Source organism: Egretta garzetta, unplaced genomic scaffold (assembly GCF_000687185.1).
Source record: "Egretta garzetta isolate BGI_Z169 unplaced genomic scaffold, ASM68718v1 scaffold220, whole genome shotgun sequence".
Classification (NCBI taxonomy): domain Eukaryota; kingdom Metazoa; phylum Chordata; class Aves; order Pelecaniformes; family Ardeidae; genus Egretta; species Egretta garzetta.
This window is the reverse complement of record NW_009258414.1, coordinates 2,108,277-2,121,443: the sequence shown is the minus strand read 5'-3', so window position 1 is coordinate 2,121,443 and position 13,167 is coordinate 2,108,277. Positions and strand designations below refer to the sequence as shown.

General features: G+C 48.2%; 1 protein-coding gene across 1 annotated transcript in view; it reads left to right on the top strand.

Annotated features, from left to right (window-relative positions):
- Nucleotides 1–13,167, top strand: part of MCF2 (MCF.2 cell line derived transforming sequence) — a 68,841-nt gene that overhangs the window by 16,179 nt on the left and 39,495 nt on the right. The window contains exons 2-4 of the mRNA XM_035898540.1: nt 5,712–5,780; nt 6,351–6,465; nt 10,998–11,088. Coding sequence (XP_035754433.1) covers nt 5,712–5,780; nt 6,351–6,465; nt 10,998–11,088 — 275 coding nt within the window. The remainder of the gene's footprint in view (nt 1–5,711; nt 5,781–6,350; nt 6,466–10,997; nt 11,089–13,167) is intronic.

The window sequence follows — 13,167 nt, the reverse complement described above, 5'->3', positions numbered from 1 at the left end:
GATGGAGGCCCCGCCCCCCCCCCTCGGCAGCCCATTCTAGAGCCTGACAACCCTTTTGGTGAAGAAGTTTTTCCTAATGTCTAGCCTAAACCCGCCCCTGGCGCAACTTCAAACCATTCCCCCTCGTCCTATCGTCTGTTACCAGGGAGGAGAGGCCGACCCCCACCTCCCTACACCGTCCTCTCAGGCAGTTGTAGAGGGCGGTAAGGTCTCCCCTCAGCCTCCTCTTCTCCAAATTAGGATCCTACTCCAGGTATAAGCTTGTTTGGGGAAGCTGCCGCTCGGAGGCTGTGCAGGTGGGGCACGATCCCCGGGAAGATGCTGGGTGGAGCGGTGCCCGGCAGGAAGGGCAGCTGCCTGCGTGCCTCCGTGCTCCTGCCCTGCTCCTCCCCGCAGCCAGGGACCGGCACCATGCTCTTGGATGGGCTTCGTGCAGACCCCATGCGAGCGTGCCGTTCGCAGTAGGGCGGTTTGCAGACAGTATAAAATAGTGGTTTTTTTCTCTCTAATATCTCTGTCTTGTTTTCTGGACATGGTGTGCTGATAGGGAGGACGGCAATGTTTCTTGTTGTGTGCTGGATTGAATCCAAAGCCTTTTGGAACTGCTGGGTGAGAAAGCAGGGTGAGGCTCAGCCGCTCGCCGGGCAGGACGTGCACCGGGGCGGTGGAGACTTGGGATTTCTGCAGCAAGCTGTGTCCCTGACTGCTGCCGTGGGAGGGATTTCTGTCATTCTTCCTGGAGGAGCTCTGTGGCTTTTGCAGATAATTAAATTTCAAGTGAAACTGTTCCCCTTATCCAACATGAGTGCCCCGAGCGATGGGCTGCAGGGTCCCTCCTTTTGAGTGTTTTGAGTGGGTGTAGCAATCTGGACAGAGTTAGGGGGACAGATTGCAGGGTGGTGCATTGCTCTTTCTCCTCAGATACAGGACTGTGTTTCTGTTCTTTGCCCCAACGAATATTTAATTTTGCAAAGCAGAGCGCCTTCAGCCGGAGAAGCTGCAAGGGCCGCTCTCTGCACCGCACAGGGTCCATGGTTGGGGCACTCTGCTCTAAGGGATTTCTGCTCCCGCTCCTGAGCAAAGCAGATGAGACGGGGACAGCCTAATCCCCACGCCCAGCCTAGCTTGTGCTCCGTCAGCGGTCCTGAAGGCTCGCACTGACGCTGGCCATGGACACGAGTGTCTGTGGCAACTGGGAGAAACCCCATTTGTTGGAACTCCCCGAGCCCTGGACCTTCCTGCAAACACCTACTGTTTACGTGGGTTTGTGTTATGGGTGTTGTTAGCCTCAGAGGAGCTTTTGGGGGGCTGGTGGGCCTTCCTGTGGTGGGATGACCTGAGACAGACACTGGCTGATGACCCCGGTTAGCCCAGAAAGTCCCCGAGGGCAATGGAAATAGGTTACGAATGTGCTGACTTGCAGGCTCCCTTGACGCTGCTTCTTTGGATGTGGATGTCCCATTGGACAAGCAGCTGAGAACAAGCAGATCATGGAGAAGCTCAATGCGATCCTTTACCCTTTTCATGTGATTTACTTCAGTTTTGTTTCCTAGACTACGGCAGGAACCCTCGTGTGAAAAGCCGCTATTCTTCATTCACAACAAAGCCATCTCCAAATGGACTTTTCTAGTTGCAAACAATATTTGGTCAGCCTGGCAGATGTGTTACACAGCTGCTGCCTGAAGATGCTGTGGGCCTGTGAAGTTTGGAAAAGAAAACAATAGTTACCAAAGAGCAAAGCACTTCAGAGTTTGAGTTTTATGGGAGGAATTTGGACGCAGATGGTAGCTGTCCCCTCTCTGAATGTCACCACAGACCTCCACCGTACGTGGAAGTCCTGCTGTGCTTGAATCGCCTTGAAAAGGAAGATCTCTTAACAATAAGTGTCATTCGTGTGACTGCAGTCTGTGCAATGGCCTTGAGAGATGGTCCTACGAGGAGCAGCAAAACGTTCTGGGCTGTGTAACCAGATGATGGGGCCAGGACAGATTCAGCGGGGTTCCCTGGCGAGCCACGTTAGTTTTTCTTGGAGGGGTAGAGACTCTGTGTTTCCCTTTTGTCTTTTCCCTGCTTGGTTTCACGCATCCTCTGAAACTCTGTGTCATGGCAACGATCTCCTCTGTGGAGGAGTCTCTGAATGTAGTAATGCAGCAGCACTTTATAAATACCTAGCTTAGAGCCTATACAAAAAATGTTACTACACCGTTATGACAATTTATCATCCAGATGCTGCTTGTTTTTAGTAAGAACCCAAAGCCTGAGGTCATACCAACTGTGTGGGGATAGCAGCGTAGTTTGTAAAGGGCTCTGGGATGCTGTAAGGCAGGGGGGTCAGGCTTGATTTTATAACAGCAGCTTTATCCTATAGTGGCTGATGATCACAAAGCCTCTTTTTTTTGAAGAGAAAGGAGTGGGCTTGCATGAAGCCTTGACTTCCTTCGCCTTGTGCCAAGCGAGATGCAGGCTGGCTGTGCTGTTCGTAGCCAGTGCTGGCCACTACCCCGGGGTCTTTTCTGTACTGTCCCAAGCGTGTCCTTCTAATAAAAAATACTCAGTTTGCTAATGAACATCAACTGAAGCCTTGTTTGAGGGGCGGATATCTTTGGTGCCCCCCTGCCTTTCACTGCTCTTTTTCCAGAGATTAATATCTGAGGACAGAGGTCATGCTTCTGTACAGGGTTTGTAGTAACATCCAGCTGATGTGCTGCAGGCACAGCGACACGCTTGCCAATTCGATGCCAGCACTTGATTTTCCCTAACATTTGCCCAGGAGGTTGAGTTCGATGGCCAACGCAGAGCGAGCGATGAGTTGGCCAAGGAGCGGCTCTCATGGGGCCACAATCAGCCTGTTGTTGTGCCTTGACCTTACCAAAGGGCAGCCGTCCTGGTCCTCCATCGCTTGTCAGATTCTCCTACCCCACAGGAGATGGGGAGGGTTTGTAAGGGAAATGCTCCCCGAGCCTTCATTGCCTGAAGTAAATTATTCCCGCCTAGTTTTCCCTTAGATGAGTTATTTTGGATGCTCAACTTGGGATTGCTCGGAAAGGCCTGGTTTTCTGAAGGTGCTGAGCACTCTCTTCCAAAAACGTCATCGCTTGAGAAGCGAGAAACTCAAAAGTCATAAGGGTGCTGTAGGAATCTGCGTCCTCACCTCTGTGCCTAAGTCAGGGATGAAACTTCCCATGGAATAAAATCTTGGGACCCAAGGTCCACGCTGGGAAGTACAATTCCCAAAGCGGGCCCCTCCTTGGGTTGTTTCTGAGCGTGGTGGGAGCCCCTGTCCTGTGGTGCTTTGCACCTCAAACCCAAAAATGCCAGGTCCACCTGCTGGCATGGCTTTGATGGAGAAGTGGCCGAGTCCCCATCCCTGGAAGTATTTAGAAGACAGTTAGACGAGGTGCTTAGGGACATGGTTTAGTGGTGGGATGGCAGGGTTAGGGGAACAGTTGGACTTGATGATCTTAAAGGGCTTTTCCAACCTAAACAACTCTATGATTCTATGATTCTGTGATGGTGCTTGCTTAGCTGGCAGGCTGTGCAGGACAGGGTTGCCTGCACCCATGTTTGCAGAGGGCACGGCACAGCAGGTCCTACTGCAGCCTTCCAGCACAGGTAGGATTAAAATGTCTGTTGGTTTTTGCAGTTTTCATGATGATCATTGGGAAATTGCAGCTAAGAGAGACTTGAGAGAATAAGCACCAGACTCTGGGGTTAAGGCACGCGTTTTTGAGATGGTATTTCTTTTCTGGAAAGCAAAGCTTAAAAATATCTGTGGAAAAATGCTACTTTTCTTCCAACCATGGTCGTCTCCAGCTTAGTTTAAGGCTGCAGATTGCAAGGTTGTTCTCAGTGAGAAAATGCCTTGTGAAACTTTTTAATTAAGTGATTTAAAAAAAATTTATTTATTTATTTTTTTACCGTGCAAAGGTTAACCCCCTTTTCCCAGCGTGTTTCCTGGACCAGCTATCAATAAACCAGCATTTCCCTCTCATATTGCTGGAGAATCAGAAACAAAAGCTGCATTTACTGTAAACCAGTAACTGTGTTTGCTTTTACGGTTGAGCACTGGAGTCGCACGTCACAGCGCAGGGCAGAACCTTGCCTGCCTCGCCAGTGGCTGCATCGTGGGCCGGGGAAGGCGAGGTGCCCTGGCTTTGGGGACAGGCTTCACCCTGCTGGCCGATGCCCAGGAGCTGCTGAACAGCCCCACGCCTTTCCAAGGCAAATACCTGTGCGCAGCCGTAGGCTTTTGTCTTGTGCTTTCAAAGACCCGCATGTTTGATATCATCTGCTTCATGTGTTGGAGCTTATTAAGTTATTAAATGTGATTTTTATCAGTATGAAGCTATTGACCTGGGAAAAAAAATCGACTAATGGAGAAGAAATCTGTTGCTACTGCTTGTCCACAAGTGAGGGGAAGCAGCCGAGTGAGAGAGAAATATTTGAAATACCTTTGCAGGACAAACTTCTTTCTTACCAAGACCAATTCTGGGGCCTGTTAAAATCAAGAATGTTTCTGTAGATGCCAGTGGGACTGAGGCTCGGTCCTTAACAAAGAAAAAATAACATTTTTATCTTCAAGAGGAAAAAAACTAGGAGGTCAGAAGAGCAGGGAGCAGCCCGTGGCCGGCGGGGATGGCAGGAGGCAGGGTGCCCCCCACCTCCAGGCTGCTGGGCGGCAGCTCCATCCACTTAAAGGCCTGAAAAATCCTTTGGTAAAGTAGAAGCGACCCAAAAAGCTTTTGGAAAAACGTGCAATAGGATAAATACCAATTGCGCTGGAGTGCGCTGAAGTATGCAGCCCGTGTGATTTAAAACAGCCCGAAGATTACTCCCTAGGACCGACTCTGGAAAATAATCAATGTTGAAAATTTAATTATCAGAAAGCACAAGGACTTTAATCTGTATAGATGTGCTTTAAAGCATTTATTTGCAGGAACAAGGATGTTTAATTTTTAGCTATCATTCCATTTATAGATAATCCAGAAAAATGTCTGCCAGCTATAAGCTCCTCTTGTGCTTATCGAGTCTGGTTTTTGTTTCCTTCTCCCAGTGAGAGGTAAAATCATGTATATTGTTCTGACGTGCTTCATTGCTGCTGAAATGGTCAGTGTGCTAAATATGGTATTAAAACAGCCTCTCCCATTATTTAATTAGAAATAAATCTAATAACTGGATGTAAGAACAGCAGCCTTTCCAGTGCACGTGGCCCCATGCCTGATGAAAACAGGACTTCAGAAGCTTATTTGCTCAAAATTAAAGACTGTAACAGTCTGGAAAGCCAACCTTGTTCCCAGTGCGGCAGCCTTGGACGCTGCCGTTCCCAGCAGAAACCTCAGCCCATTGTACTGGCGAGGCTGGGAGGCATTGCGGGAGTTTACAAAATAGGGGAGTAAATTTAGTAACTCCAAAATATAAACATTAACATCGGGTATACCCTGTTGAGGGAAGGGCACTCACACTCCCAGGCAGTTCTTCCTCAGTACATGTGGTGGAATGCGTTTGCTACTGAATTATGGCATTTGCCCTGGTAGAGTCATTAGAAATGTTGGTTTCTAGGAGAACGATATAACCTTTGTTACAATACTTCATATATAATTTAGGCAAGCTGCACTTTGTTCAAGTCCCACCTTTGGGTTAATACATTGATAAATGTGTTTGCTTTGGATTTTTCCTTCCTTTTTGATGGCTGCTTTTGCTTTTTTTCCCAGAAACTGCAATACCCATCTGCGCAAAGGACATCAGTGACGATTTGTTGAAAGAGTTTGCTTTTCTTTCTGGTGAGTATGGTGAACTTCTCCCGGGTCGCTCTCTCTTGGCGGTAATTAAATACTCCAGACGAACTTCCGTGCTATTTGGCAAAGCGGTACTCCACACGGGATGTCATCCATCAGGTAGTCTCCAGCGCCACTAGGAACGTTGTTAATAAAACATGGAGGCGGTTTGAAAGAGTAGATTAGGTTTCTGTCTCAAGCCATACTGTGAAATACTCTTACCTTCCAACACTCAACACATTAACAAGCATTTTGCTTTGAAATGTATTTCTATAGGTTCCAGACCAGCGTGCTGATTTGCCTTTGTATTTCTGAGTTCTTTTGCTGTCCCACATAAAGCACGCTCAGTAAATAAAGGAAAGACCTGGTACCCAATACGTTTGCTTCTACCACCTGTGTGCGTGTGTTGTGCTTGAAATCGGAGGCGGGATTTGTCCCGGTTTTGCTCTTCTGGTGATATAAAAAAACCCTCTGTAACCATGGCAGCGTGTCTTCTGACCTGACTGGTGGACCTGGGCTTTGCTGCTGGCCCTCTTCAAAAGCACGCCCAGGGAAGCATCCTTGTCTTTAATCCAGGTGGCCGAGGAAAAGACAAGGCGTGGATCATCACCCTCCCTGACAACGCTCGCTTCAACGAGGTGCCCGAGGAGATCGTATCTAAAGTCTTAACGTACCTAACGTCGGTCCCGAGGTATGAGGCTCCCTTCTAGCTCTTGCCAGTGATGGGCAGAGGTGTCGGCCCTGCCTGGGTCAGACAGGGGATCTTCAGGGTAACTTGCAGGGGTGAGGGGCATCTTCAGCTCTCAGAGCAAATAAGAGGGAGAAGACGAATGATGCGAGCCCTTATGGTGTCCAGGCACAGTTTTAACGTGCCAGTAACTGCAGAGTAAAAAGTGGACATCATCCCTATGACTTGTCAGCCTGCATGTATCATAAATTTAGTTTATTAAGTTTCTAATTAACAGCAAGCTTTCCTTAAGCTTTGACATGTGTCACCGCTTAAATATGCCGTGCCACTGCAGAGAAATATTTTGACATGTACAAATAGAGAGTCATTACCGTGGAAAAAGAGAAATGTAACCGGAGGAAGAGGCTAATTACAGGAGCAAGCTGTTTGGGGTCCCCATTACAGGCGACGGCTCAGCAGTGTGCCGCAGCTCCCATTACCCGCCTGTGTCTCCAGGTTAAGCGGCTGACAGTCTGCCTGTGCCACATGCAGGGCTGTATACTTAGATTAATGGCCCTCCGATTTCTTGCTGCTGAGCCTGGTGACTCAGTTACCTGGAATGCTCAATTTCCTTGAATACTGCCTGATCTGGCAAATTTCTTCCTTCAGGGAGAGCAGGTTGACAGCAGCTCGATGGGAGCTTTCCGTCAGCCGCTGCCCTGGAAGAAGGACCATGTGTTTAGCCACTTCTGCAGGAAAGAAAAAAAAAAAAAAGGCCTCTGGTTCCTCTGTCTTCTCTTTGGGTGGACTCTGAAGTTTCCTGGGCTCCTGGCCCACAAAGCACCAGCCCGGTGTGGACAGGAGCCATGGTGTGTGCCCGCCGGAGGGGCTTCTCCTTGCTCTCTGGGCTGCCCGTGTCCATGCAGCCGTGCTTCCCAGCTCGGGACGGCTTCTCCAGGGCTTCTTATTTCAGGCGAACACCCTGGCATTAGCATGACGAGCAGTCTTGGTCTCCCTGTAATAGGTCAAACTCAATCAAGGAACTAATGAGAGCTGCGAGCTTGCTGGTGATTCAAACGTGTTCAGCACGTTATTAGTAAAACCACTTTAATCATGCTTCTCTGCTCCGCCTGCCACCATAACAGCCTGCCTCAATACCTGACCCTCTTAAAAACACCTGCTTTTTAACACTTCAGAGCTGAAAAGGCTGTGGTGTCAGGGAGCAGGGAAAAGCATCCCGTAATTGCGGGTGGAAGGGCTGTGATACCCCTGGGCACGTGTCCCTCAGTGGCATCGCAGCATGGCATCAGGATTCAGGTTTTGGGCTAGAAAGTCCCTAAAAGAGGTAAATATTTGACCTGCATGGCAGCTGTGGATGCACCGACATCTCCCTACCACGACCCTTTGGATGGGTATGGACGTATCAAGCCCACACGTGCAGTGCCTCTCCTGTGCAGTCAGCAGCAAGGGCTGTGTCTCGTCCTCCTGACAGAAGTCCGAGGAAACCTCGTGGGATGCCACGTCTGTAGTATTTTGGGAAGCTGAATTTCACAAAGCATTTTTCTCCCGGGAATAATTGTTAGATAAAGGAGGTGGATGCCGTGAGCCATGCTCCGCTCCGCCAGGTGACCGCATTAGTAACAGAGCCGGGAGGAAGATGAGTCTTGTAGGCTTAGTAGAATTTTACTTTAGGATTCCTGGGAAGCGGGCTGCAGGCAGGAGGCAGCTGCAGAAGGCGCTTGGATGGAAGAGCTGTACAGAAAAATAAGTCGTGGGTCCCCACCTTTCCTGCCTCGTGCACCCAAGTCAAATTGCATGCGGGGGGCTGCCGGGGGGCTGCAGGGCTGCCTGCGGGCTGGCTTGGCGGAGCAGCACCGTGCGATGGTGCATTTGAAGGAGAGGCACAGGTAAGTGTGACGGATCCCTGGATCCGCAGAAAGGAGACCCTAGGAGTGATCTTGTTTGACCGTCCAGCTTTGCGGTGTTTAGGCAAGCTCTGCACGTTTCCCTCAGACCGGGAAGTACAAGGTGGTTCAGAGCCATGGCTGGTGACACAGAGTAATGAAACAGCAAAGGGTGCTGTTGGCTATAAATACCCCTGAATTTAAATTTTAGGCAGCAGGTCCTGCTCGGATCCCACCAGCCACGCGGAGTTTCTCAGTCCTGTGATAAATCTCACAACTGCAGACTCGGGGATCCAATTTCAAGTCCTCCTGCAAAACATCCCAAGTCTTTATTTTTAGTCTTGTGCGTCCTGCAACACTTACAAAATTAAGAGTAAGGAAAAAAAAAAAAGTGACAAGAAGCACCCGGAGAGCAATAATCCTCAATCTGGTTATCTGTCTCCGTCTTTCTCTGCTGCTGGATGCAAATGAACTCACCCCTTGCAGCCTTGGTGAGAAAGCATTGATTTATTTTTATTGTCGGTCTAAAAGGTACATCGCAGGACTGGAAATCTGATAAACCCGCAAGGCCTGGGTTGCAAATAGTCACAGACTTGCTCCCCTAGCCCCAGAATAAATTAAAAATTTCCCACAGTAGGTCTCAAGGCTTTTGGACAGCTGGGAACTTTCTTCTTTGTGCCTGTAAGGGAACTGATAAAAGTAAATGAACATGCGGAGGGGTACTCGCTGCATACAGCCTTGTCCTGAGTAAATGACATACTTTGGCATACTTTTATTAACTGGCAATGCACTACAGTCTGGCTGCTTTTTCTAAATTACTTGGATTCTGGGGGTTTTCTTCAGGTTTTATTACAATAACAGCAGTGCTGTGGAAATGAGCTGGGGAATTGTTTTCCGTAGAACAGAGATGCACCTTTTAAAGTTTTAGGGTGTGCTGAAAAACCAAAGGGTGTTAGTTTTACCTCAGACGAAAGGATCATTTCCCCCACCACCCACCCGGGTCATTTAATTTTTGGTGGGGGTGAACAGAGCTGACAGAAACCTGCAGAATCATCTCAAACTATTTTAGCTAAAAAAGGTTTTGGCTGAAAAGTCGTGCCTGATCCAGATCACAGTCTGTAACCTCAGACTTTATTACGTGCAGGAGTTTTGTGTACGACCCACGGGTAAAATCTGCTGTTCATTTTCTCTGCTCTTTTCTGGTACGCCTCAGTGGCAACGCGTAAATAAACCTTTGCGCTTTGAGTGTGACATTAGAGCTCTGTACAATACAGCTGTAGGACAGCTTGGGAGTCAATTGTTATTATGAGCCAAAGGGAAATTTTTTTTTTTTTTCTCAGCACAACTGCCAATTGCTTTTAAATACATTTGCCAAAGGTGTGGCTATCGCAGACCAGAGCATTGAGATGGGCATTGAATGAAAGCTCCTGCTCTGGCTTCAAATGCTTTTTTTTTTTTTTTTTTCCCTGTAGAGAAGTTGCCAAGTATTGTCTGCCATGTGACACTTCTGAGTAATCCACCATGTGTTTTCTCTTGCCAAACACAAGAATTATCGAAGATGGTGCTTGCACTAGGCTGCCGGCATGGGGCTGTGCCCAGGGCAGATACCTGACCCAGCTCTGCGGAGCCAGCACGTGTCCTGGGAGCCTCTCTGCAGCACTGAGATGCCCGGATAGGGTGGCATGGGACATGGCTATCCTGTTCCAGCATCTGCAAAATAAATACTGTAAATATTACCAAAGTATCCTGTAAATACACTCACATCACGGGACTTGCTTACAAGCTGGCATACCCTTACCTGTGTGCAAACCTGATTCCAGTTTGTAATTCAGACTGCCCTGGAACGTGTATTGTCACGGGCTGAGCCGGGCTGAGCTGTACCCGGCTAGCCTGGGAAGGCGACGTGGCAATACTTGAATTACAGACATGAGCTCACCTGTGCATTGGGTCACCTGCCAGACTGGGCATCCCCGGTACTGCTTGCTTGCTTGGTAAGACTGGGGATTTCAAAGCAACTTAAAGGATTTGGGTGTCAAAAGGGATGTCAGGAAGCTTGCGCTTGCAAAGGGAACCAGAACATGCTTGGAAATTGCCTCCTAGCAATCACTGCCTCTCCCACGGGGCCGCAGGAGGTGCTGGGGAAGCCCCAACAGCCTGTTCCAGCCCCAGCTCGCCCTCTCCCCTGCCAGGCTGGCATCACCCTTGGTGTCATCTCTGTCACCTTGTGCCAAAAGAAGCCAGGAGTCCTCTCTGGGCTGCTGTAACCCAGGCAAGCAGGTAGCAAGCTCCCTGGGAGGGGTGAGCTCAGCGGTGAGGGCAGGGATGTGCATCCTGGGGCAGTGGCTGGTGGAGGCTGCTGGTCATCCCCAGGCTGCTCAGCAGGAGCACGGCTGCCTCCGACCCATGCAAAGTCCTTCACGAAGACCAGTGCCCATTTTGAAGGAGGTGCATAAACCTGGGCTAACCGTGGGCTTCCCAAATTTCTTGCTGGAGTCTGCTCAGGGAAATTTTTTCAAAGGAAATTCTGGCAACTGTGGAAATGTCAAAATGTGGCTGGCATTCGGTGTGCTTGGGTTTGGGGGTTTTTGGGGGGAACAAAGTCATATTCCTTCAAAAAGTTATCTGATTACTTGGTACTTTCTTACTTCATAGTCAACATGAGTCTGACACCAAATTTATCCTAATCCTGGATAGAAGACTGGACACGTGGACATCGGTCAAAATGACTCTCCAAAAAATAGCAGTAAGTTCCTCTTTAATGTTCATTTCTTCTAATGTACTAAGTCATCGTGCCCGTTATGTATCACTTTCAGAAAACACTGCGAATCAGGAGCAATGATGCTTGTACTTTCTCTCTAGGTAGTGTTTTGTTTTACAGGCCTATAATTAATTCAGTCATAGGCCTATGCCCCATTTGAGAGCGTAAATGAGCTGTTTGACTGTTAACTGATTCATTTGCTTGGTTCTGTACTTCTTCATAGTGGTCGAAATGTGCTTTGTGCGGTGTTCTGTGCTTTTGTTGGGTGGAGAATTTGGCTTCATATATGTTCTTTCCAAACACTGGTTACTAGTAAGACTATATTTTACCTTATTGTCAGTGGTTGAAAGTATTAGGTTCTTAAAACAGGCTTCACCAGCCTTTGGATGGGGACATGGGTGGAAAAACCTATTTTAAATGTGTATGTACGCATTCCTCTATTTTAAATATCTATTGCACAAGTTTATGTGCTGCCCATCTGAACATACCTTAAAAGTAAGCTTTTTGCAACTCAGCAGTGCATCACGTCTTGTGGAAGCAAGCACGGTATTATTGCAGTAGTGCATGCAGGTATAGAAGAGTCATGTTTATAGGTGCATGGATAGGTAGGAGCTAGTTGATAAATGCTTTCCCACCCAGACCATGCCGGGTGGGTGAGTCAATGAAAATACTCCGGGCGTATTGTTAGTGCCTTTGCTTCTGCTTATAATCATTGGAGTTAAAGGCATCGATCCGTCTGATGGAGAATGAAGTAAACGGTGTATACTGAGAAAGCAAGCTCCCCCCTGATTCTGGTTAGATCTGATGAAGTTAGGTCCTTTGCTGTTTTAAGTATTTAGTACTGGTCCAGCTGAACTTGGCATTGCAAGTGTCTAGGCTTTGATGGCGTTTTGCTGGTAGGCACCCAGCAGAAGGAAGAGGGTTACCTTTTTGCAGCGTCTGTAAGATACCGCTCTCAATGTCTTGGGTTCCACTTTTCCTGAATTTTATAAACTGAATATCCACGTACGGTCACCATTAGAGAAGAAGCAGCAGCACTTAAAAAGTCGTGATCATCAAAGCGATCATCAAAGTTCAGTTCTGCTGCCAGTGTTTGAATAGGTGCTAGTCCTAAGAGCATCCTTGAAGGCTGGTGTAGGTACTTTGCATAGTTTGAAAGTTTCAAATGTGAAAAAATCCTGTCCTGATTTGTAGTTTCTACAGAAGCGTCGTTCATTTTGTGCTTAATTAGAAAATGTAATTGCTTTGTGACGTTTGAGCATACACCCTATTCATGTGCCTGTACGCGCTGTGTGTCCACGTAGAGAAGTGACTTTACCTGTAGTATCGGGGCTGTCCATGCAGATAACGTGGAGGTGCTCTGCACAAAGAGCAATGAGAAGCAGGACACCTCTGTCCCTAAACCTTAAGACTTGGGAATCTTGCCTTAGAAGCAGGGTCAGGCCCTAGAGGGGCTGTCTTTTTGTCTGGGAGGCGTTTGACTGGTCTTGCCTTTGTGGAGCTAACATAAAAGCTTAAATCTTGACTTCTTCCCAATCATATACCATAATGCGTGCTGCAATAAAGAGATCTTTCTTCTCATCTTTGTATGATTTTGGAATAAAGAAGTGCAAATAAGCTGAATTTGAAATACAGAGTGTCCTATTTTTTCAGCATATGTATATGCAATTGCAGCTCTGCGGTTGTGCATTGGATGCAGAAAAATTTTGTATCGGAGTGTTCAGATTTTTGTTTAACTCTTTGTGTCTGTCTCTCGAGTTGCGCGGGCAAACCAGGCTCACCTTGGTACCGCTTGCTTTGGGAAGCGAGGCCCTGCTGCCAGGGTCAAGCCCCAGGTTTCGGCAGGAGCATCTTTCCTTACTTCCCCTACAAAATCGTGAACAACATTTAAAAACGTGCTTTTGGGAGACCTGCGGGCGGGGGAGAGGGAAGGGTAAAAGCTCTAAGCCGGGAGCCCCCATCCTCGGAGGAAAGGGCTGGCCCCGTCTGCAGGGGGATTTTTGGCATTCCACCTTAAAAACGAACCCGGCGCTAGGAGGGAGAGCGGGGCTGCCAGCCGGGAGC